The sequence below is a fragment of the Enoplosus armatus genome, chromosome 20, assembly GCF_043641665.1.
Source record: "Enoplosus armatus isolate fEnoArm2 chromosome 20, fEnoArm2.hap1, whole genome shotgun sequence".
NCBI classification, from domain to species: Eukaryota; Metazoa; Chordata; class Actinopteri; order Centrarchiformes; family Enoplosidae; genus Enoplosus; species Enoplosus armatus.
This window is the reverse complement of record NC_092199.1, coordinates 1,478,280-1,505,365: the sequence shown is the minus strand read 5'-3', so window position 1 is coordinate 1,505,365 and position 27,086 is coordinate 1,478,280. Positions and strand designations below refer to the sequence as shown.

Sequence of the window (27,086 nt, the reverse complement as noted above, 5' to 3'; positions counted from 1 at the left end):
AAGTTAGTCAGACAGTAAGATCGTTTACTGCACCTGCCTCTAGACGGGCCTTTATACAAATACACAACTGAGTAGGAATACACAATGATGCCATAAAAATACCATGAATAACTTTTACAGTTTTACAAAATGGCTTCTACAGCCCCCATGGAGGCTGCCCGAGTTATTAAGCCAGAACCCTGAAGAGGTTTCACCAGATCCCTGAGCACTGAAGGAGCTTTATTTTGAGATTCATGGATAAATCTAATGTTAGTAAATTTAATGGAATCTTGTCGGCCTTCTTCCCAAAGTGTTATATTTTATATAAGAGGCTTGATTACTGTAGAAGCTGCTTGTGCACAAAAACCTCAATATGAAATGTTTAGATGGTAATTGAATTCCCTAATCTGTGAACATGTTCACTGGGATAGCTAAGGGTCACTGCAGCTACTGCTTAAGATAAAGTTTGTGGTCTGTTTTCTACAAATAACCAGTTAGGAACATGCTCCCTGTGTAATTTCAAATGGTCTAATTTTACCTCTGAACAGGCACTGATGAAGGATGAAGAAGGCCTTTGGTGTGATGATGATGTTGCTATGGAGATCTTAGGTATGACTGCTGGTCTTTTTAGAGCTCAACAGGCAGACCGAAGCACTAACAGTGAGGGTTTGTAGTTTGAGCCCTTCGTCTCATGTTATTCCTCCCGTCTGTACATAAATGCACATTTCCCAGCGAGTTTGTTCAAGTGTTGAATATAATTATTATTATAATTATATTGTTAATTCACCACTTTTTCCTGATACTGAAGTACTTAGCGAGCCTTACTGTAACAGGAACAGCCTCTACATCGTGTAACATTTATTAAATATCATTTCTATTGTGTCATGTCACTGAAGGATTTCTGCTTTGAAAACATAATCCCGCTTTATTAATGTGGCTCTGGAGTATAATGGGGGATTTTCTTTTGTCTTTCATTTTTGTTATTAATTTAGAATCAGAGTGTGACAATTTAACATTTTAGCTAATCTTGTGTCTCTCCAGAATGAAAATAGTTTAGCATCTTGCTGCTGTAACAGTGTTGCTGTACTCACAGGATGCATTTCCTGCCAAAGTACTGAGGGAATGTGAACTCGCTCATAACTTCTGTCAGTCAGTGCAGGTGTTTGGGCTCTACGCTGGCCTGAAGGCTTGTTTGGGTCCTCTGATGGGATTTGTAGTTCATTCATCAAACAGATAAAGCACAAAGCTCCGGGTTCTGTTCCCCGTGTAGGTTAGTGCTGTAGTTGAGCTTGGGCTACACGTAATGATTATTTTCATTATTCATTTTGTCAATCTGTCGTTATATTTTATAAAGGTTTTGATAACAACCCTTAACCTGACTGATCAAAGCAATAGTTTGAGCTCTGGTTGAGTTCCTGTGCAGACTGGCTTCCACTCCTGCCGTTACGTAGGCTGGTGTCGATAAGAGCGTCCAGCTGTCCTGCTCATGCGTTTCCTGTCCCTGTTTCCACCTGTCCAGGTGCGATATTCGAGGAGAACGCAGTGCGGGACGATGAGGTGTTCCAGCTCGCCGTGTCTGACCTCAGTCTGAGTGATGACATCCTGCAGAGCGAGAAGATCACGCACTCTATTAAACTCATCGAGCCCAACAACCCTTTCCAGGCGGTGCAGGAAGGTAAGGACGCAGTGTGAAGCATGCCATGGTGTGTGACTGTGTGTGTGTGTGCATGAGATTTAGACTGTGGTGCATTTAGCAGATTCTGTTGTGGCTGTTGTGTGTGTGTGTGTGTCTTCCTCGCTTGCTTCGGATTGTTAATCTTTAGGTTTTGCTGGTTCTGTCTCTTGGTGAAGTATCCTCACGGCTAATGACCCAGGTATATCGACCTCCTAAATGCTGTTTAAATCCCGGCTGCTGTTTGTGCTCTCAGAGGACGCTGCTGGTCTTTGATGCTGCGCTGCAGAGAGACTGATTCTCTCTGTCTCAGTGTCTCTATCACTCACCTCCCTCTCTCTCCCCCCTCTGTCTCTTGCTCCTGCTGGGCCCTGCTTTCTTCTGTGCAGAGGAAGCTAGGGGGAAGCACTGAGTCGAGCTGCATTCACTATAATTTTCCATATAATTGCCTACAAAGCGGCTTGCAGGCCTCTTAGCTTTGAAAAGAGCTAATCTGTGTTTGTGTTCGTACTGGGGGCTCCACCAGAGACAGTGATGATGCTGAAGATAGTTCATGCTGGATGATGCTGATAAAAGATATCTTTTAGATGTTTTTGTGGCATGAGAATGGACATAACTGATATTGATAATGATGCCGATGCTGATTAGGATCAGTGAGTGTCGAAGCTGAAGATCCTCGTGGTGATTAAGATGATGATGAAGACAGTAATGTTTACAATGATGATAATTAAAGCATAATAATGTCGTGTTGTGATGAAGATGAAGGTTTTGTTGTCGACGGGGACAAAGACTAAGATTGTGTCGATGAAGATGCTGCTTATGGTGATTTCTGAGATTATTGATTATGAGGAAAGGGAACATTTTTTGAAATATGTATAAATATTGTATGGAAAATGTGTGTTAAGCAATCGCTGAGATATTTGCTGCTTTCATTTCGATAACATTGTTATTGTTTGACACACACAAAGGTCATCACAATAAGACACATCAGTGATGTTTAACATGGATTTCTGCAGCGCTCCTCCTGCCAGTAACCTGACAACAGTGTTGTTACTGCACCGTCTCTGATCGCTCCGTCAATATTTAGTAACCTGAACAAATCTCCTCCACAGCTGGAAACCAGAGTACGCGAGAGAGACAGCTCAAGTTGTTCATGTTCACAAATATCGACTTGGCGAGTACGATCTCAGAGAACACACTTCAGGTTCTCAGAAGGTTTTGACTTTAAGCACACGGGGAAACGCCTCAGGCAGAAGCACATTGTTTCAGACAGCTTTCCTAACGAAGCAGGGAGCATGAGGGTGTCTGGGCCCCTGACACGAACACTGAGGTGTTTTCTTTCCCTCCACTGTCACCCGGAGAGAAGCTGTAACAGCAGCTGGATTACTTTCAGGCCAGAGGTCAGAGGTCACTGCATCGTGACTAAAGAGTTTGTGTGATGGAGGCGTGAGAAGCCTGAGTGACACATTTTGTTTGAATGTCTTTAAAAAGCATCGAAGGATGACCTTTGCTGACCACCAACACAACATTGGACATTTGTCCTCCACAGCAAATTAATTTCAGTGCAATGACTTTAGCACCTGTCAAAATGCTGAAAAACAGATGACTGCTTCGGATGGTGTGGCCGTCCTGGCAAACACCTTCACGATAATCAGCTGAGATTAGCTCAGGAATTAATTGGTTATTTACTCCGGAAGGCTCATCTGCGTCAGTCAAACCACTTAGTACTAGCTGTCACTGTAATTATGTTTGTGTTTTCAACTGGAACTTCAGAAACTTGGACGTCTTCCTGAAGTCAGGAAACAGGGTGAGGCAGTCGTGGATGTGACGGAGACAACATGTTAATAAAAGCTTGAACTGGCGGAGATGAAAGCGTAATGAATACAAATGAAATGAAATGAAACGCGGTCCTGACCCTCGGTGGAATAGATAGATGGATATCTGCAGTCCGATCAACTGTTTTTAATGATAAAATTCATATTTGTAGTGTTAAAGTGTAAAATCCATTTCCCCCGTCTGCACAGTGTTTCTCAGACAGTGCCTTATTTCTAATAAGCAGAAAACTCATTAAAATGATAATAGCATTTTCCCTCTCTGTGCTGTTGAGTGTAGATCACGCCGGTTAGCAGCACCTGTTGCTGCAACGACTCAGGACACAACAGCCTGTTGACTTTTGACACTTTTGTCACGGATGTAAATAAAGCATCTTCCACAGAGCACGCTGGGCTGGTCGAGTCCCTCGCTAGAAGCTCCACTTACGTGATATGTGGAGGAAATTGCATTGATTAAAGTCGGGCTGAGAGGAAACTTTAAAGCACACGTGACGGCTTGGGATTCGTTTATTAGCAGCTACGTGACGACAAACTCGCATGGAAATTCAGCCTCGCTTGATTCTTTTTCTACGTTTGTTGGTCGCCGCTGGTTTCTGTGCAGCAGAGATGAACCTGTCAATCAAACGGTGTTGGATTTCTGTAGGTGGCTACCCATTTCTTCTTCTGCTACTTTTTATTCCATACAATACTACAATAAGCTGAGTTGACATCCCGAAGAAGCTGCTGTCAAATAGACAGTCGACAAACGGTCATGAAGTTGGGTCATACGCAGACTTACACACACACACCTCTGGTTATTGTCTGGGTCTGATCCATGTTAACTTGGTGTAAAGCCTGCTGGTCTTTGCTACAGACGACACAAACGTCCTCTGATTCCATTTCCTGTACCAGCTGGTCTCAACCGTGTCCCTCGTCTCCGTCCAGGAGGATGCAGGATTGAGAGACGCAGACAGTCTCACTGAGTTTACTGCAGCGAGACAGTTTGAGACGCTTGTTTTAATATTCCCAGAATGTGAAGAACTGAATCATACGTCGCTCACTCACTGGACGAGGAACAACACCACATACATCTTTTTATTATAACTGTATTGCTTCATTGTAAATCTCACTGGGACAGTTTTAATCTGTCCTTTCGGTCTGTACGAGGGTCGGATGCATGAAGTGGCCCCTCTTCTCTCTAAAAGATCGTCTTTTTCATAAAAGTAAATTGATGTTTTAGGATGTTTAGGATTGTTTCAGGGGCATAAGAGAGAGAGAAAATAGAAAGACAAACACTGGAAGAGAGGGAGAGATATTAAGGACAGAGAAATGAAAGACGAGAGAGGTGATGGCGGGGGGTGGGAGAGTAATGCTCAGAGAGCTATGAAGAGAGAGAGAGGAAGACTGTGTGATCAATGCATCTTGGTGCAAGGTTGGTTAGATGACTTTATGTGTGTGTGTGTGTGTGCGTGTGCGTGTGCGTGTGCGTGTGTGTGTGTGTGTGTGTGTGTGTGTGTGTGTGTGTGTGTGTGTGCGTGTGTGTGTGTGCATCTCGATTATGGCCCAGCTGGTTTCTTGCTCGCCCTGACCTTTCTCAGAGCTCCCATGATCCTCGGCCCTCAGAGACTCCGATGACAGGCCGGGCTGTAGTGGATTATGGGTAATGAGAGAGGGATTCACACCCTGCCTAGTGTGTGTGTGTGTGTGTGGGGGGGGGGGCATGGCTGAGGATAAAGAACAGCTCAGTTTTAGTTTTTGAAAGCGTCAGCTGACTCTTTCAGCTCCATATCTGACAAAATAAAAACACATCACACTGATTTGACTACAATGATTAATGATTCGTCCATCAATCGATTTAATCGATAAATTGTGTATTTCATTTAAAAACACCAAACTTCCTCTGGTTCCAGCTCAAATGTGTGTTTTACCTCATGAAGTGAATATTTTGAGGATCTCACCTTTTAACCTCGTTCGTTTCATTTTGATGATGAAAACAAGACTAAAATTTTATAAAAGTAACCTTGAAAAATGAAAACTGAGAAAAATGTTTTACAATTTTACTGGCAAAAAGTAGAGAAAAACCTCGAATAAAAACCCAAGAAAATGACTAAAATGATGCTTAAACAAATGTATATTTCAGTCAAACGACTCCAACATGAACCATCCAGCTCTCCATCGACACTACACACACACACATCATCTCAGCCACACAGCCAGAATAACTGGTGACTGCTCGGTGGCGGATTCTCACAGTTCTTTTCACAACACAGATTCCTTTGTCGTAATGGAGGCTGTTTATTCAGATAGGAGCAGCTCTTCATCCACACAGGCAGATATGCAACACTTCAGCCTCCAAAGGAAAATCTCACTGAAACCATCTGTCAGACCAATCCGCTCGGATTACACGTCTCGAGTTTTCAACAAAGAGGCTAAGACAGAGAGCTGTTTCTCGACTAACTCTAATCCTTTTAACACGTATCAGCTGAATTTTCAATAAAGGCGTCCCGTTATCCCGTGTTTGTTTTCCTCTGCTGATGGTACAGTTTGGTTCGGCAGCCTCGACTCCCCGACCCGCCGGTTTGTAATACGGATATAATCTGATGAACTTTTCAACACTGCTCACTTATTCTTTAATTGGCTTTTCAATTCAAACAAATTAGGCTAATTGTCTTATTATGATCCTGTCCGGCTCGGCTCAATTACTGTATAATTAGAGGAGAAATGAGTCGGCCCGGGAAGTCAGCAGTGGAATGTGATGTTCTTCATTTGCACTTTATTCCTCTCTTCAGCTTCGTCTTCCTCCCTTTCTCTGCGTCTCATTTTGTCTCGACTTTTTCTTCTCGCTCTTTTTTTGATTTTCTGCCTGTTTGGTTTCTTCATTTATTTCTTTTGTTCATGCTCTCTTTGTTTCTTTCATTTGATTTCTTGACGGTGTTTTCTCCATTTTCCTGATAGTGTTTTGTACACTGTTTTTGTAATTCTAATAATCTTTAATAAGTCTGGATGTCGTGTGGCCCATTTCCTTTGAGTTGAAGTGAAGTTATATTGTCTTAAAAAGGTTGTTTTATATATTTATTCGTTAATGTTCTCAGCATCTTGGTTTTTTATTAGTGATTTAGGGCCGGGCGATATGGTTTAGAATAATTCAGACTATCATGTGTTGGTCATCAGACTGCTCTCAGGTCCTCAAGGATCCAGTCTGAATTTTGTACCAATGCAAAACAAACCTGGACCAGAAAGTTTGGACCTGAGACCTGGTTTAGGTCAGAGCAGAGCAGAGCCTTGTCTTTTTCAGGAGGTCAGGAGGTCAGTGTCCGCAGAAGACCTTTAACACTGACACACAGAGACACACTTTAAACACAAGCTCACACACACACACACACACACACACACACACACACACACACACACACACACACACACACTCACAGAGGCGGAAATGATTACATTTGCTTACGTTTTTCAGCTCTTATCTCAGCGTCTGCCAGAGAGGAAGACAGTTAAGTTATAATGCCTGTTAAATGCTGTGTGTGTGTGTGTGTGTGTGTGTGTGTGTGTGTGTGTGTGTGTGTGTGTGTGTGTCTGTTGCCTGCCTGCCTGCCTGTCTGTATTTGAGTGACAGCTCCTGCTGTTGGATCCCAGCAGACAAATTGGCCTCACCTGGCCCCCACAGCAGCAGGTTTACACACAGCTAAGACTGATAGGGATCAGGTGTGTGTGCTTGTGTGTGTGTGCGTGTGTGTCAGGGGGAAATATTGTGTAAAACATCAGTGAAACTGGGTGAAAATGTAGATTATTTTTCATGTTTCACTTGAGTTTTTTTACAGTTTAAAATATGAAATATGTATCCATCATAAACATTTCAAATTGTGCCCGATCTTGAAACATTAAGACTTTCTTTGTTATCGTATCATTCAGCGTTTTAGAGTTTTATCACCTGAAACATTTTCTGTATATTTACTGTCTGAAAGCTGAGCCCAGCAGCGTTCTCTGTGAATACTGCTGCCCCCCCCCCCCCCCCCCGGAGGACCATGTAAACTGTGTTGTCCTGTCAGACACTCCAGCAGCTGCTGTAACTTTCCGTGGTGATTGCATCTTATTCCTGATAAATAAGAGACTTTGCTCTTGCTCTAATGCTGCTAATCTGAACTGTCAATTGACTCTGTGATCTTTGTTAAGCTGTTTGTGGTTTTCTACTGCAGCTCGTAATCACTTCACTCTCTGATCTCCTGCTATTGTAAGAAGGCAGTGATCCAACCATGCGGGGATTTGAGGGCCGATACACTGTCAGTGTAAAAACCCTTTCTGTAGGGGGTAGCATCAATGATGGTAATAATACTGATACACTTTAATGGTACAACACCATGAAATGCAGCTCAAAGTGTTCTCACATTCATTTTCACCAGCAGTCCCCTACAACCACAATCTGAAAACATAGTCCCAGTTTTTGCTGTTTGCTCCTGAATTTTCTTCTCAGCCGAGTAGAAAAGCGTCTTCTTGTGATCCCTCGTCACAGTTTGCATGTCTACGAGCTGTGACTAGTTCATTTGAAGACTTCATTTTATACGATTGTTTCATAGAAGCCTGCAGAGTTAAAATGGTATACTGCCGCACACAGATTTGAGAACCTGTTAAACCCCTTCGATTCAGGTGAGGAGCCAGCGGCACACTTAATGTCTCCTAATATCTCAGCCGATATATCTGAATCATGGCTGCCAGTGTGAATGAGTGAAATAAACAGGTTGGCGCTGTAGGAATATGTTCAGAAGGAGACACACTTGCTCATCTTACCATGTTGTATTGGGGAGGATTGGTGGGGGTGGAGGGTCGGGGGGGTATGAAGGATGGGAAGGAAGGAGGGCAAGATAAGGAAGGATGAAAGATATCCACAAGGACACAGAGACAAAGCCCCGGGCCGAGCTCCAGCTTCCCACTGCCTCCCACGTGCACACACAGTGTGTTCACTGGTTGCGGTTGGTGATCTGAGTCGACTATCTCTGAACTTGAACTTATTCTTCATGGTTTTAAATTCTGTCTAAAGCCGTCTGTCTGTCTTTTCTATACTATCACTGCACTGTATAGAAAATGTGTGTATGTAAACTGTCACAAGCCCTAAATCAAATGGTCACTTCCTGCTTCCTGCTGTCAGTTAGCGATATGGATAAAAATCCCGCATCACTGTATATGTTATTTTATATCAAGATATGGATGTATATTGTGATATAATACAGAAGCCTGACATTTTAAACAATGTTAGATGATCATATGACCGGGGCTGCCCCCTCCTGTTAAATACTTCATCACATGAAAAGTCCTTTCAGACGTAGTTAGTAGCGCCTGTGATAATCTGCAGCACCTCCAGGGAGGCCTTCGTATCCGAGCAGCTTATTTGTTGTCAATGGAAATGTTGGCATCATGTCAAAAGGCTTTATGTGGCATGTTGTTAGTGGGTGTGCACTTTAAATTCACAAGTCAATATTTCATAAATGTATATGCGCTGCTCATTGAAACCATAACGGTTTTGTAAGCAAAGGTCTTAAAATGGCCCATAAATCCTCCAGCAAGCTGTAACGGGCTCCAATCATTTAGTAAGAGAAGCTGATGTGTTTACGAGAGCTGACATCACATTTACGGAAAGAAGAGTCTTCAAAGTGAACCGAGCTGTTCCACAGAAACCCTCACAGAGCAGCCGACGTCTTCTGCAGAAACACTTGCCTCATTGGTATTCTTTGCTCTTCCTTCACTCTGTAATTATTCACCATTAGCTGCTTTTTTGTAGTTTATCGATGGCACAATGTAATAACAGCTAAATTATCTTCAACTCAATGTGCCATCTGTTTTTCTGTGATGGAGGCTTTTACTCCTTCAGCTCGCTGGTTGTTATTAATCTGCCGGGAATCATCAAGAGGGAGGTGAGGGTTTGTTACAGATCTGAGGGAGTCTGAGGAGAGCGAGCGAAGGAAGGAAAAGGTCTCTCAGCCGCCCGCTCTCTCCCCCGAGCTAGTCTCATCCTGTCAGTTTGTGTCTCTGTTCCGACTGAACTTCTTTCCGTCTACCTCTCCTTCTCCCTCTTTCTTCTTCTGCTCAATCGAACCTGTCTGCCGCCTCCTTTCAGCACACCTTCATACCATCTCTCTTTTCTTTACGTGTCTGTGTCTTTCACATGGCTGCTGCTGCAGCTGCCACGCTCATTCTCCAAACTACTCTTCAGTCAACTGGAGTGGTGTGTGTGTTAATTATAACACTATTAAGAAGATCAAATGTTTTCTGAAACATGTTGAGACTCATGAGTAAATAGATTTTTATTTTTTCAATATGAAACTTTTCCAAATGCTTCTGAAGGTGAAAACATTTCAGCCTTTCGTTTCAATTAAGCCAGCTTTTTTCCCTAGAATTGAATGTCAAACATTTTCCATGTGGAAACAAGATTAAACACTGTGTGTCATTACTAATGAAAAGTGTGACTGAAGCACACAGTCACAGATAACAACGTGGAAATAAAATGTCACAGAAAAACAGAGGTTCTCATCACTTATGTGATTTTAGAATACAAGATAAAAACAGATCACATCACATTTTGAAACCATAAAGAGTCCAAAAAAGCACAAATGCTTCAAAGGTAGCCGATGTACTGAATGAATCTTGATTTATTGTCCGTATAATAAATCAAAAGTCAGCTGTTGAGTAGGAGGGCTTTGATTGAATGGAGATAAAAAGTAGAAAGATTTCAGCACTTTCTTTCAAAATAACCTTTAATACAAGTGCAAGGTATTAAAGAGTCTCTCTAAATTTAATTTCATGTATTATAAACCTGCCTACTATAAGCCTTTTCTCTAACAGAATGATTTGAATGATTCCATTTTTATGTCTCCAGTTTAAAAGGGCTTAGCGCTCCCAAAATACCAATTTCTTCAGGGTTGACAGTGCTACACATGGCGCCTTTTGTGAGTGCACTTATTTTCCACATAGCTTGATTGTGTGTTTTATTGTGCAGATGTTGAGTAGTCCTGTTCCTCAGGCGTTTACAGCGCTCCCTGTTCTTCATCTCTTTGACTACAGTTTGGTCCAATACCTATCGCTCCATAAATCCTCCTCTGTCAATACCAACAGCCATAACGGCCTGTCCTGAACTGCCCGAGTCACTCGCACGTGGAGGCTTTACATCAAGCCACTGTGCGACTGCAGGACCTGCAACGGGCCCATATTTCCTCTTCATCACAGCTAACTGGAGACGGGCTGACAGCAGTAAGAGCTCCGGTGGTGCGATAGATCAACGGTGGGCCATCTGCTTGTCATGTCTGATTGGGGACATAATTGTAGCTCTCTGTCTTTTAAAGTCACCAGTGACCGAGAACGTTCAGAGAGGTCCAGGAGTTCCTCCAGAGGTGAGGCAACACACGCTGCCAGACCCGGACTCCATTGATCTGGTCTGGCTCTCTGGAAAGCAGCAGATTGTCCTCACATCACACACACACACACACATACATGCAGCGACTAAACACTTGATATAATTAAAGGGGTTTGAATTTTGCCAAATTTCCACAGCAGGGACAATTAGGTTTATTACTGCGATAGCTAGAGGCAGCTCAAAATGTTAACAGCCCAGGATCAAAACCACAATTACCTTATTTAAAACGGCAGTCACCCAGCTGGCAAATAATATCTGTAGGCAATGAACGGCGTGAGAGGCCGCAGCGGAGAATGGCCTCTAGGTTAAGTGTCGTGGTGTTAAAAACTGTGCGGGAAGTGCAGGCGGTTGTTGGTGGTATTGGCAGAGCTGACGGGAAGGAAGTGGAAAGGTGAAGCTGTTGCAGCCCGTGGGTGGAGCAGTGGACGGTAAACGGTTAAAGTCAGTCTACCCACTGCTTTTTAATAATAGCTTCCTCACAGATTTAAGTGGAATATGCAAATAATAGTCTAAACAAATGATGCATACTTAAGTAGCATATACTTGAAACCACAACACTGAAGTGAAAAAAGAAGAAGATTGCTATGATTGTTATGAAGTGAAAGAATATATATATATATACTTTGTTACTAACATTTTCGATTTCCACAAACCCCCAATTTCCAAAGTGAATGTGCTGTTCAGTTGAATTTTACAAAGAGCGATTTCTTTTTTGGTTGTTGCAGGAATGGAAACAAAATTCAAAGAAAACACGACCAACAGAAGCAGATTTGTTCTGGGCTCCATAAATTGAGATGGACGACTTGTTTCTAGAAAAGTCAAATGAGCAGGACTGGGCAGGTGTTTTTTTTTTTTAATGCATAAGCCAAAGCAGTCAAGTCAAGCTTTTTGAACTTTCAGCAATAGGTGCCAAAGTGGCCGGTCGAGTCATCTAACTCAGGGGTTGATTTAAACTTGGGATGAATGCAGTGAACTACATGGTAGGATAGAAAATGGTTTTTGGAAGCCTTATTGCATCGAGGACTACTGGACCGGCTCACCAGTCAGTCGTGTTTGCATGCTGGTGGTTATTTCTCTGCCTCCCAGTAGGATTATTTTTGATTCAAACAGAAACACCTTGTTAATTTATCCGTCTTTCTTCACGGTGATGACGCGCTCTGCTGCTTCCCTGCCGGAGCGAAGGGCTTCATGGGGGAAGCGTATCGGAGCCCCGCGATGCCTCTGACAGATCTGCTCTGGCGCTAACGTCAGATTTACAGAGTAGTTTGCTGCGATTCCTCAAGCATCTGGTTTTAAAACTGCTGTAGGGGGTTGAGATGATGGTGGCAGTGGGGGACTTGGCAAATCGATTCAACTTCAACTTTCCCGTCACCATCCATCTTGTAAGAGATAAGGACTGCAGATAAGGAGGAGTGTGTTTGATATTTGTTTTTTTTTTTAGAACACTTGGCTCTATTTAGAAAGAAAGCACGTCTCTGTTCTTATTTTGACACCAGACGGGTCATTCGATGAGCTTGTTTTTTGGCTTGCAGACTCTCTTTGGCAGGTAGAGATAAAAATGTTCCATCTGGATTGATAGGTAGATGAGATGTGAGGCCATTTCCTGTCTCTTTGAGCTGATATAACAGGGGAAGGTAACCAGTGTGGTGAACTGATATGAGCCTCAGCCAACCTGTCGTCACACAATGAAAGAACAAGTCAATCTAAGTCACAGCTGCCAGCACACAGCAAGATAATGTGGAAACATACAGAGTTGTAAATTCACAACAGCAGCATCTTCTAAAACGTAACATCAGTTTGGCCTCACCCGGCCAAGAAAACCACAGGATCTTTGTAGAGGTGTTCTGCTGGGTCAAAGACACTTTATGAGGAAATATAAAGAAAGCAGTAATATATTCACAGTGAATAAATTGGAAGGCAGATATGAAAGTGTACGCTGTACGCTGCAGTTGTGTGGTCAGGGTTAGTGCTGCAACTTACTGTTATACTTCGTAATACTTTTTATGACTGATTCATCTACAGATTACGTTCTTGATTTAGTTAATGAATCATTTGTTTTTTTAAAAGGACATAACGGGTAAAAGATGCCCATCATAATTCTTCCAAAACCCATCCTCACAGCTGAGGAGCTGGAGCTAGAATACATTTCCCAAAAATGATTTAATACAATGAATTGTCTTGGCTAAAGCTGTAAATAACTCCCTATGGCCAAATTCAGACACCTTTGACGTCATGTTCCAGATGTTTTCCAGAACCTTTAGCAGAATTTGACAGCAGAAAAAGTTGCAGCAATCGGAAGCAGCAATGTGAACATTAGACTTTGGGTTCAGTCTGCCAGATTTAAAGAGGCCATCAAAGAAGTGAAAGACACACGAGCAGGAAGTAGACCCGAATGAAATGCAGCTGGAAGACAGGTTGGAGTTTTACGTATGAGACATCTCGTTGTCTTGACTGGAAGAATTCTTAAGTGCTGTTATGCTGCTGCTGCTGCTGCTGCTGCTGCCGTTCTCCACCTACACACACCTAATGCAACAAGTTCAGACTCCTCTGGGAACACTCTCTGTGCATGTGTGAAGTCAGTAACTGAAGTAAATGAGGCAGGTTGAAGGAAAGTAGGTTCCAGCAGTCATCACAATTCCATCACAATACACCAGACTTTACAGACTGATGGGGGGGAGTTTTACTGAGGGTGGTGGCAGGTTGAAGATTGACTGCAGGAGAATGATGCTGTTGAGAGTGAAGTTCTCCTCTTTGCTGAACGACCAACAGTGTGAATATTTATATAATATCATATAAATAAAACTTTATTTATATTGTGTAAACAGTGTTTCTTTGCGAAGGGAGGAGAAATTAGCTCTTTACCTTTTTTATTAGTTAAATAAAAGTCAACATTGAAGAGACATTTTCTCCTGTGCTGTTGGGCGTCTCAAGACTGGCTGACCTGAATTCACTTCTGGATGTCTGTTGGAACAACACCATGCATGCTCAATGAATTTTCTTGGTGTGACTTCTGAAATTTGTGATTTTAATGACTCACTGGAATCAAAGCTGGAGCCAACAAACAAGATAATCCCACCAGGACTCAGATCTGGAGAAGATAAACCAATATGTCATCCCAGTTTTGGCCCAAGGCGTATTCATTTGTGTTTACACGATCCTCTGTGAGAACAACAAGCCGGCGCGCTAACCTCAGAAAATGAGATGAAAGTGATTACACCTTGAAGAATACATTGCAAGAATTACCTCGCTGCTTAGCCGCCGCCGTTTAGCAGGCAAGCGCTTCCAATTATCCAGAACATGCCCCGCCGGTTAAACTGTGCAATTATCAGCTAGATGGAGTCATCACCTCAGCAAGGCTCGGAGGGTGCGGTCCTCGTCTTCCATGCCTCTCCTGATTTATTAACCTCTCGGAGGCAGTCGGAGCAAACAGTAGAAGTCAACTTTCATGAATCATTGTTACTAGAAGCCTAGAAGAGCAGGAGTGCTACTGCCATACAATGCAATACAATTTAAAAGTAATTTATTGCAAGCAGCTTTTACGCTGAAGTGACACAGCACAACATAACATGACATTACTTATACACAAAAGACAATGGATGTGGGGAAACAAGCCGAGCGACTGCAGCAATAACAATCATTACGCCGTGATAACGCACACAAGGAGCAACACAATGCAAAGAACAGACATGCAGAAAAGAAATGGAATTAAAACCGATCAGACAAACAGATGTTATCTCTGGACCGAGGTCTGTTTGTGCATTGTGACAACCAGCGACAGCTGCTGACAAATGACAGGAGGAGAGAAACATGGCTCAATTTGTGGTGATGAGATGGCAAGGAGCTTCGGGAGACACAAACAGCTTGACTACATATATCTTCTATTTCTCTTGAATTAATGGTTAATGATGATAAGAGTGTTGGAGGAGACGGAAGCTGTAGCTGGTACCTGAGTTTCAGCATCAAGTCGTACGCAGCTTTGGTTGCTGCAGAATCTCCTTTTAACAGCAAACAAAATATACAAAATAATAAAATGTCAGTGGGATTGAGGTCTTCTTCCATTAAACATCAACAGGAATATTCTGCAATCATTTTGAGATGAACCACACGAGGGAACAGCAGGAAGTATTTGATGTTACTGGCAGAATATTTTCTCATTTTATCGACAACAGCTGACTATGAGGCGAAATGATGTTTGAGATGGCTTTGAGTGGTAAACCCCAAATCCAGTCATCACACACACTCGGCCCATGTTTGCTGCAGCCTGTGACCCTCTTTGTATCTTTGTATTTGTGAATGGGAGTAACTCGTGCCTGTAATAATGGCCACAGATAACAAAGGTGATGGTGTTAGCCTTGTGTCATCACAGTGTATCAGCATTTAGCACACAATGCCTCCGGAGCACCGTCAAGTCAACAGCTCACCCACATGAGCTGCGCAGGGATATGGGTCTAAGCTAAGCAGACTCCTTTAAACTGATCACTCACACAATACTTTTCTTTAACCTGTATTTATGTATATTTAGTCAGACACTTTAGCAGCTTGATTGACATCACAGTGCAGCAGCACAGTAATAACCGGCCACCTGGTTAACAGGTAGCTTTTATGCTGATCAAACGTCTGTTCACACAAACTGAGAAATATGTAAATGGGAACGACTGCATTGTGAGTTCAGCTGTATTGAAATCCAATAAGAGAAGAGAGGGAAGGGGCTGAGCAAAGGTTTCACCAGCTGAGACTCTTTCCCACTCTTCACCAGATGGTGTCTGGGATGCAGTTTTGTAATTGGCTGATGAAATACAGGAATGAGATGGAGAGATTTAGCTGTTTTCCTGCTATTTTAGTTGTATTAAGCTGATTCTTCTGGTTTCTTCTTGGTTGATCCAACATCCTGTTATCTCTATTTTGTCTTTCAAAGTTTCTGTGTACACTTCAGCAGAGTTCTTGCGCAATTGATCTAAATTCCTCCTCCAGGCTCTTTGTCGTTGTCCTGTCCATTTATGTCGATAGATCCACATTCTTTCACGTTTGTTTCACAGATGTAGTGGTTTGTTCACACTGTCACCGGGTTGAAACTGATTTCTGTTTTCTGAATTGTTCTACGTTATCTTTAAATGACAGTTTGCGAAGTGTGGTGTCTTTCTTTCTTTCACCCTATGACTCTTATTGTCTTATTAGTCTTCAATATGGATCTCTCTCTCTCGTCTGCTTCTGTCATTCCCCCCCCCCCCCCCCCCTCTCTTTTCCCTCTTTTCTCTCCCACCGGATGTTTCTGTCTCCACGAACTCTGTGCTTCATTGAAACGAGCTGCTCATTAGTAAAGCAAAGAGACGAGCAGCCATCCAACCTCCTGCAGCCACTTATACTCTTAGGTCTCTCACTCGTTCTCTTTCTCTCTTTCTTATTTTTCTCTTTTCCCCACACTCCCCCTCCCAGTACGACTTCATTTGCATGACAAGCTCGTTTTGATATTCCTAAGAATGAGAATGACACATAAAATACCTGCAGACACTGTTTACAGGTGATTTTACAGTGAGGCAGTCGGTGTGTATCTCTGCAGGACTGTTGGGCTGATTGATGTTTCTTAAAGGTTCACTTCAAACTAACCCAGTGATGTCTGTAAAAAATCTCCTTATTTAAATCATCATGGTCTCTGCATTAAAAGAAAAATGTGTTTGTTCACACCCTTGCACCACATATGCATATTTCTCCCTTCTACATGCTTTGTACATATAGACTTAACCTTTAGTAGACCTGACGTGGGTGGATGGATATCACCTCCATCCAACACATACTCCCAGTTGCACTCATATGCTGCAGATGTTAAAGGTTCACACTTCTTCTTGTCTCTGTGCAGTAAAGCAGGCAGTAGGCTGGTGCACGTGCCACAAGGTTACGCTTTAATATATGAACACTATCATTCCAGCTTGGTATGTAAATTCATTGTGCAGCATTGTGAAAGTGCCCAACATGTCATTTAATAGAGCTTCAGTAAAAGCATTTGTATTCATTTGACTCCAGAGTGAAAGTATACGTGAACTGGTGTTTAATATGATCTTTCATAGAATAATGGAGGATTACAGAGAGGCCATTGACACATACACAAAAGGTGTCTGTAGCTATAGAAACAGCCAACAGCAGCCGCAGCTGTTACTTAGTTATTTATATATTTTTATTAGTTAATGACCGTCACCCTTCTGTCAATTGTCACTTGCTTTATTGGCGTAATATGTAAATCCATTGACTCGCTGAACTGCTGTGTAGGTGTAAGGTGTAATGTTGCTGGTGTCTATGACTATCAGCTGATCATTTTCCACAGTCTATTTTTGTCGAGAGCCGTACGCATCACGCAGAAAGAACAGGCGGCACGCCGAGTCTCTGGATGACGCGCCGCTGCTCTAATCTGTTAACGTGGGTCGAAATGAAAAGCAAGCGGTGCCGCGACGCACACGCGCTGATCAGGTCGGCGTTGTGGCGTACAGTGAGGAAAAAGTTTCTCACATGCATTCTCACATGCAAGGAGACACATCACTCACATCATCCCTTTGGTTTGAAATATTTTGTGGCTGTGTGAAAACATGACTAATGAGTCACAGATCAGCTCCATGGGGCTTCAGTCACACATGCAGGGACACAGTGGGTGTACTGAAACATTTCATATAATGTCACCAAGAAACTCCGCTGGGTTTTCAGTCCCACACATTCACCGTCTGTAGGCACCGACATCAACGCACAGTATACACTCCATGAATGCCTCCAGTCTGTTTACAGCCTCCTGAGGCCTGAACAGGGTCGGGGAATACCTCCAGCCTCCAGCTAAATGCAAGGAAACTGTTAATGTAGTCTATGACTGGTAAGAAAGCACAATTCAAAACAAATCCTCCACATTTGTTAAGATTACATGACAAAGACACAGAGAAAGCACACACCTGTCGTCAGATCCAGATCTGTGATGCTCACTTACAGACGTTGTTGTTGTTCTATAAAGAGTTGTCATTTAAAGGTTTTAAACAACCCACTTGCCCTCATCTCACCATGTTAACTTATTTTCAGTCAGTGAATTTACCAGAATGCCTTTTCAGAATCTGTAGAAGAATTGTTGAATTTAGCTGGAGCTGAAAAAACCTCTCCAGTTAACAAAGAGAAAGATCTTTGACATGCAACAACGCTGTTTCAATGACAAAAAAATGCTTAAAGAGAGTTGAATTTCACATTCTGCCAAAAACAGAAGTGGCAGATGCAGCCTCAGACACAGCAGAGACGACACTGACTGGGGATCAGTACCAAGGACAGGTCTGAAATTAGTACCCATTTCTGATTGGCCATAACCAAAACACAGGCGAGCTCCTGGGTCTGTGAACAGTCACTTCTTTAATGGTGGGTTTTTACACTTTGCCCTCTGTTACCTTTCGTGTCTACCTTTCCGGTAATGATGATGCACGTGTGTTGCACAGTTATGTTGTGGTTCTTGAAGCTGTGAAGTCGTAGTGGAAAATATAAGTTTGGGCTAATTGTAGCAAGCGAATGCAATATTTTTGACATGGGTTAGCAGGAAACGCAACATTAACAATGGTTCTTTTCAGTAAGCCATGACAGCTGCCCCTGAAACCAGCTGAGATAAATGGAATTCAGCCATCATCTAGAGTATTAATTACTCCTGTTGGTTTCCTACTGAACTGTTCAGAAAAATCTCTCTCTTTTATTTACAGAGTTGTGCAGGAGCATCGACGTCACTGCAGATCAGTCATGTGATTTTCAGTAGCACCAGGATCAATATGACACCTGATGTTTTTGTCACTTTAGAGGAGTTTCCACACACTTCCTTCTGCATCTGGTCATCTCCAGTTCAAACACATTAGTTAACACTGTTAACCGACCGCAGTTCACTGACTGCAAACAGGCCTGTTTCCCACTTTCAGATCATGGGAAAGGTGAGAAGGCAGAACTGAAGGTTGGAGGATGTGTGTGGGAAATGTGGTGTTTAAATGGTGTGTGTTTGCACAAAGACCATATTATGTAACACAACCGATGTGAATATTTAAGGTGGGAACACGTAGCACAGACAGACAGACAGACAGACAGACAGACAGACAGACAGACAGACAGACAGACAGACAGACGTTGCTTGATGATGAAGAGAAAATCACACCACTAGACTTTTCCATTAGTGGCTGTCATGTCACATATCTGTCCATTTGTCAGCAGTGAATGAGAAGGGACACACACACACACACACACACACACACACACACACACACACACACACACACACACACACACACACTGACCACATACATTCAAAGGAGAAATTGGACTCTTGTTTTTCTGTTTGTCTGCACGTCTTCGCCAACATCAGAATCTAAAACAGCAGTGAGAGCAACCTTGGAGCCACACTCAGTAAATGATGTGTGTACAAACACCTGGACCGTCAACAACTTGCGATGACACGCCAGGACACGCCAGTATCTGATAATGGGGATAATTGCACACTTCATGTGTGAAAAGTGTGAATTATGGCCGTCACTGGTATATGCTGCATAGGCAATAAAAGTCCAGGCTCTGTGGCTTCAAGCAACAAAAAGCCTCCATCATACTTTTGAGAACAGCTTGTAAAAGCTTTTCATTTATCAAATCAATAAGTGGCTGGACTGGATGTTTTATGCCACATGGACCACTGATGATGATCATTTTTACGTTTTGTTTTCGTGTAATTTCCCTCCGAGAGCTGGTGAGGTAACGGAACACCTGAAGTGCTTCATGCGGTTTCCCTGCTCGGCTTATCGTGCGTGATTATGATTACTTCTCTTGCATCTTCTGTCAACCTCTGGAGTGTTTTCAGCCACAGCAGGCTGTCTAATTGAAACCAAATGCGTCAGTGCTGGAGAGACTCTTCTGAACCGTCAGAGACACAATGACGGACAGATTTGATTGCGTGGGAAAAGCAAATATATAAATTCCCTCCCTGACTTTAGCGCTTTAACACTTAGAAATGCAGGGCTGTTGGTCGCTGTTTCACACTGAATAATGATTTTGCTTCTGGAGGTGCACATGCGCTGAGAAACGCATCACTTTCTGACCACATCACATTTCAAAAGTCGAGGATAAACGCACATAAAACACTTTCAGTAGCTTCAATTCCTGAAGAACAATTCAACACCATCTAACCAGATGCTAATTTGAAATCAACCATCAGTGAAACCAGTCAGATGAACAGCTGGTGTGAATTTGTTCAGGTGTTTGTTCCTCTTAATAAAATGAAAAATGTAATTATCCTAACATGAAGATGGCCATTCTTTGGAGTTCAGTGTTCCTGGATGTGTCCCATATTTACATTGTTCGTTTATTTTAAAACCACATCGTTTCTTCTGTTAGTGTCTGAATCTTTCCAGTATTCCAGTATTTCTTTTAATGAAATCACAGACCTGTGGTGTCCCATAATGCTCCACTGCCCACAGAGAGAAGCTTTGCTGTGTTTTTGAATCTTTCCTCATCCTTCGTTGATATATTACTCAAGAAAGTCTTGCATGAAAGCTTATTATCAAATAGATTCGCTCTTCCTTGACCTCTTCTCACGGCAGGCTGTGATTTGTGTCACACCTTTTATTAGTGAAATAAATCTGTCGAACCGTAACGCACAGACGCTACGCACCCAATGCTGCGTCAGCTTGTCTTACCCTTCTCGCTGCCCTTTATTTGTACGTCCATCAGCTCGATCAAGTCGTCCAGCTGACTGTAGTGCTCGTTCATGAGTGTTGTCCAGTCTTTTACTAGACTGCAGTAGTCAGTGGTGCCATATTGTATAAATGATCCTCCTGGTGATCTGAAGTCCTGCCCAAACATCATCACAACACATCCAACTGTGGAGGAAAATCACAAGCTGTTTTTTATCAGTCATACAGAGGAACACCAGAGATGGAAAGTCTGGTCTCCAAACCTTTTTGATTTTATGATCTATGTCAGTTTGGATGCATCTTTGACAGAACAGAGAAAGCAGCAGCAGCAGTGAGTGGAGACGGACAGACTTTCAGGTGTTCATGTAACTCTGCAGGACGTAAACCTCCATCCAGGCATACACTTAACTGTACACACGTACTGTTCTCCTTTCTGGTTGATATGACAACGGTTTCCAGGGAGACAGAGAACAGACAACCGGTCTGTGTGGAAGCCACCTGTTGGCTTGTCTCTGTGCACCGTGTGTGCATGCAAATACACACCAGGCATATGTATGTAATGACAGGAGCACAGGCGCTTAAAAAGAGATGCACTCAGACACACACACACACACACACACACACACACACACACACACACACACACACACCACCTCTGACTGTCAGTGTCAATCATTGAAAGGTGTGTTAGACCTCACAGAATTAGTGTATCCACTTTGTCTTCTCTCCTGAATAGAATTAAAGGCTCGGCGTGTCGGCGGGTCGCCTCCACTCGCTCTAAATCTCATTGTCTCCGTAGAGGGAGGAAGGATTTATTTCAGCGAGGTGGTAATCCGCCGCTCAAGGAGAAATAGAAGTTGGTTTTCAGCACTCGGGGAGACTCCGCAGGGCATCAAATAACTAATGAGAGGGCGGCAGTTTTAGAGGTTTGTTTTTCTGTTTCTTTTGCCTTGTTTTTTTGTTTTAGTTTCAGGATGGATGAAGCTGGACTTTGTCTTTGCCTGAGAGAGGGAAAAAAATCGATCTCGTTGCAGACTTTGGAGTGCTGCCGCAGTGAGATTGGCAGCGATTTGGACTGTACTCCACCATGCAAACGTGCACACACACACGTGCACACACACACACACGTGCACACACTTACATACTCCCACACGCTTTTGTTTCCATGTGGAGTTTAGACTTTTGCTGTTTAATTAACATTTGGCTTCAAAGTTTTGCATCCAAATTTGCAGAAATGAAGCTTTTGTTGTCTTCTTCTAGTGCACTGACGAACAGACACGAGTGAATTATTGATCCAAATATTAGGCGCATTAATCTTTGTAGCTGTTGTAGGCCAGCGTTGAGGCGAGAGCAGAGATGGAGAACAGGGTTTAGGGGCTTTATTGTTTTGTTTCTCTTCCTTCAGGTCTGTCTGCTTTCATTTTCTCTCTCCGTCCCTTTTGCTCAGTCTCTCTCCCTCAGTTCAGCTTCCATTGTTCATAATTTATTATCTGGAGGTGTTTTATAATTTAATCTATACAGTCAGATGACCAAATAAGTTCATGTAATTACGAAGAAGAGGCAGGATGAATGAAGACATGTGAATATAGAGCTGATTGAAAAGACCTTTGATTCCAAAACTCGAATCACATCACGTTTCAGCTTCTCCCCGAGTTCATCGGCAGAATGATGAGAGCGATTCAAAGACCCTCTGTGACTCTTAAAAAGAACTTTCATTAATAAATGTTAAATTAATCATTGCCTGTAGCTTTGTAATAAGGACTCATTCATCTTTTATGAACCATTAATTATAAACAGCTGTTGCAGTTTCATAAAGGAGGCTGATATGATGCTTTGTTTGTTTTACAAATATTTCTTTATTAGCCATTAATTTGTAATTAACATTTTAAGGGTTCAACTTGTATCTCTAACGACAACATTAAAGAAGAAATCAAACTGATCGATTTCATTTTGCATCAGCTACGATAAACACTATGTTCAGCTCAGCGTCATTATTATTCTAATTTATTAGCACATAACAAAGCTCCTGCTTTGGTCGCCTGTGATATTCTGGATCTTTGGTGCTGGTGTTGAGGTCTCTCTCCAGCGGTGTTGTGTGCCTCCTTGTTGCCTGACTGAAAGGCAGCTTTCGGCTCTGGGTGGGACCCTCACCTCTCCGTTCATCCAGGCTTTCTGCTTGGGGTCTTTGTGATCACCACATCATCAACTCCGGTGAATTCTCAGGCAGGCAACATGGCCGCCATCTTCATATTAAAAATGTGACATCTTGGGAACATTGTCCATCCACTTTGACTACATTTGAGCACAAAGCATTACTGATGTAAACACAGAGTCTGCCTCCCCTCCCCAAGTGTTGCAGGGTGCAGCGTTATCCCTCCACCTGTACAGCCACAAACACTCCTCCATGTTTCTCTTTCCTTCCCTCCTGTGTGGATGAAGCAGAGAAACCTCCGGCCGAGAGATCAACTCCCTCCCTGTCCAAATATAGATCCTTCATCAAACACCAGACTCTGGTGGCCTTAAATCCTCCTCACACTCTGTTTGATCTCATCCTGCTCTCTGTGGCTCTTCTAGTGACTTTGTTGTGATGTAAACAGCTTCTCAATCGCACGATGATGACGACGGCGGTGCTTTCGATGTCCTCGCTGGCTTTCATCTGGCTCTCTAACACTGTTCCTCACTGTGCTGCTTTGCGCTCTGTGGCTGTCACCCTTCAATTTCAGGCTTGTGCGTGTGTGTGTGTGTGTGTGTGTGTGTGTGTGTGTGTGTAGCTGCAGTTGAAGCACACACAAGTGTCTGCTTTGTGGGTGTGTTTATCTGGTCGTTGATATATTCGAATGCAGTTTCTGAGCTACTTGACTCCTGTCAGCAGAGCCAGCTACACTTCAGCTACACACACACACACACTCACACACACACACACACACACACACACACTAACACACACAAATGCTATGCACGCACACACACAAACATGCGCACTATCCCCCTCATGCACCGCAGCCTGCAGTGATCAGAGATTCTACAACTTCACTCCGCAGAGACGGAGAGAGAGAGAGAGTTCAAATGCAGCTGGTGTCTCTCTCTCTCTCGCTCTCTTGCTCTCTCACACACAAACACACACCAAACCCCCCCCCCCCCACACACACACACACACACCCACTTCAAGCCCTTCTCAGCGTCCTGATTGGTCTAAAAGTGATGGCAGCACTGCCGAGGATTTAATTAGTTCTTGTTGGCGTGTCTCTGCTCGTTCCTTTGATCAATTAGATCATCATCCACTCCAGGTTCACACACACACACACACACACACACACACACACACACACACACACACACACACAGCATACTCGGACGTACAGCAAAAATGTTAACACACTCAGTTGCATGTCCATGAAAACACACAAGCGTAGAAGATGCTGTGGGTTTCCTCTTAGTTCTTCCCTCAGTGTTTATTACTTCTCCTCTTCCTCTCCTTCGTCAACCGATATAAGAGCCTGCAAATCCCCCAAACTGGAGATATGAGGTTTCAACACAAAAGCCAAACTCTTCCCAATGAGCCGTTGACTTTCACATTACCTCTCATCATCAGATCTTATGATGAATAAACACAAAGGTGCTTCAACATTTTTCATGAAATATATTAAATATATATATAAATGTCTGTTTACGTTAATATTGTTTGTAAACAACAGCAAACTGTGTCATCAATTGGGATTAATTGACAAACGTTTTTCATAATAAAGCCGAACCCTATAATTATATATTGTGGCTGAATCCTCTTTGCTGCTGTTACACTGCAAATGTCCCCACTGGGATTAATAAAGGATTCTCTTATTTTATGGTCTCGTCTGATATCCGTGAATTTACCGCCCACCTGATGTCACTAGAAGACACCTGCAGGTGGGGATAAGGAGTCAGAAGTCGGGAGGAGAGGAGGCAGAGATGGAGACAAAGAGAAGCAAGATGGAGGTGTTTTATGTCACATTGAGCAGGTGAGGAATGTGGATGATGGGATGGAGGGAGGAGGAGGAGGAGGACGAGGTGTAAAACACGAGTGTTGGGTGAACCTGTATTATTACATTTCATTTTCACTTCATGTTAGCGGCCCAATTCCAGATCTCTTGTGTTTGCGGTGGGCGAACTGCATCGACACGTGTGGGCGACATTTGAATTTCACTGCAGGTAGTTGTGTTCTTGTATCACACTGCGTCTCTCCTCGAGTCTGCCTTTTAACAGAGGAACTGACACAAAATAAGTCATTATCTAGTGCTTTCTACTCCTGTCAGGCCCCTCACAGGTCTCTAAAGGGACACTGTGAATGTTTCCCCACCAACCTCTGGAGACAGAAAGTCTTGGCAAAGGGAGTGAAGCCGAGGTGGCAAACGGCCTCAACCAAACAATCATTTTCAAAATCATCACAGTACCAAAAGTGAAATTACAGTTATTGAGATCCAAATGTCTTTGGGAAGAACTGTAATTCTTGACTGTATTTCAAGGCAAGTCAGTTTTATTTATATAGCCTGATATCAATCATCAACAATCAGTACAGCAGCTTTATAGAGAAGAGGTCGAGAGTTTTCCTATTCACAGCAATACAGCCAGCGTCTAGTGGCCATTACAGCTGCTTCAGCTTTGGCTTCAGCAATCGTCTACACGACTTCATATGTATGTGGATATAAATATTCAAATGAGGGCCATTTAGCTGAGGTTGTCACTTTTTATTCTAAACTTTCGTTTTAATGTGGGAAAAAAAATGAAATATTCAAACTGTAATGAGCCTCTCAAATTCAAAATGTATAGTCTTTAAGTGCAACAGTGTTTTTGCCTTCTGGTCCAGCTATCAGTTTGACCTGCTGCATTCACTACTGACCGACCGATAAAATAAGCTAATAAATAAAAATGTAGGAGGACACGAGCATGAATCACGCATTGGTTAGAATTAATTTGACCTTGGAGTGAACTCGCACCACTTTCCAGTCTAAAAAGCCCTCTGCTGATTGTTCAGTGTCATCTGTTGGCCTGGTGCTCTGCACTCAAACCAAAAAATCCATCTGGCCTGGAATTCAACAGATTCAAGGAGAAATCTTACAATCCAACTTTCGCTGGTCTACAGTTGATTGTGACATTGATTCTTAAAAAAACTACTTTTTTTTATTGTATCGGCTTATTTACATACACGGATAGATGGGAAAGATTTATATTTTATTGTATTTGTTGTATTTGATTACTCCTCCTTTCTGAAAGTGGGATTCTACAACTCGTCACAGACCTCTGTTTTACTAATATCCCATTGGTTTGCACTTGATGCTTCAGTGCATTATGTCTGATAGGAAGAAAGCAACATGCTCTCAGAATGCCATTTCATTGGGATTCATAAAGATTTGATTGACTACAGACATATCTCTTAATATTTGAAGTCAATAAGGGCTCCTGAAGTCTGAACAACTGAAACAAAGAATTGCTTTTCCCTGTTTTGGTGCTGTTTTGTGTGGTAGTAGTTCACCGAAGTCTCTTTCATTTGGCATTTCTCCTTTGGCTGTATTTGCATGCACTTCCTTTGCTCTTGTTGCCATTTTTATTCTAAGTGAAGCCCATTAGAGTTTGGCTTTAAAAAGTCCTTCAGATAAAAAGTTAATGAGATAATAAAGTCCACCTTTATACGTGGGTGTTTGCTCAGCACTTTTCCAACAAAGTGTGAACAGAAAGAAGCCGAATGACACTGAGCCGCTGTGAAGGACTTGCAGAACGCCTGGCTGAGCTTTTACACCCAAACAAGCTTCATGTCACAGCAATGCTGACGGTTCTGAACCAGAAAATGCATCCAGATCCAATGATAACATCCCCTGGGTGCTGTCAAGAATGTCCGCTAACTGACCTCCTCTTCACTGCGCTTTTTTGGGTGTTTTTCTCAGCCTCAAAAGACAGGCTGAAGTGTCTGGGAGCAATGAGGAAACACAGTGGAATGATCCTCCACTCACTCTCTGCTCATGTGGTCAGGATCTATTTCACAGAGTTTGGTCAGTGAGTTGGAAAATGTCTTCAGTCCAGCAGTCCAAGCAGAGCCAGCTTCAGGGCACTCAGTGCTCTGTAATTATGATGGCCAAGACAAAATATGGTTTCTACAGTACACAGTCTCTGAACAGCAGTAGCCTTTGGCTGATTCTGAGCAAATTACTGTGAGGAAAAGCTTCAAGTCAAAAAAGTATCTACATCACCAGCAGTTAATAGTCAGATATGATGAATAATCCGTCCCTCAGATGCTTTCACACTTCAGACACTTCATTCATGTTTTAAGTTTAAGCGTTCTTTAGGAAGGTAAGTTGTGATGTAGTTTCACGGTCAACCCGCTCCATCCCTGCTGCAGCGATGCTTTATGACTTCCTTTAGAGAAGAAGAACTAACTTGGGTTGTATGTGTAGGTGGGCTTTGGTGTACTTGAAAAACAGATAATTGTAAGTCTATTTTCTGCCACATTGTTCTAAAGTCAAACAGGCTGTTGTGAGCAAACCATCTTCAGTACCACTTTGATTTTCAAAGTGGGTGTA

The 27,086-nt window shown here is 42.8% G+C and overlaps 1 protein-coding gene across 1 annotated transcript in view; it reads left to right on the top strand.

Moving 5' to 3' along the window:
• Positions 1 to 27,086, top strand: part of LOC139303175 (glutamate receptor ionotropic, delta-1-like) — a 362,737-nt gene that overhangs the window by 10,632 nt on the left and 325,019 nt on the right. Inside the window, exon 2 of the mRNA XM_070926903.1 lies at positions 1,499 to 1,654. Within this exon, the coding sequence (XP_070783004.1) occupies positions 1,499 to 1,654 (156 nt within the window). The remainder of the gene's footprint in view (positions 1 to 1,498; positions 1,655 to 27,086) is intronic.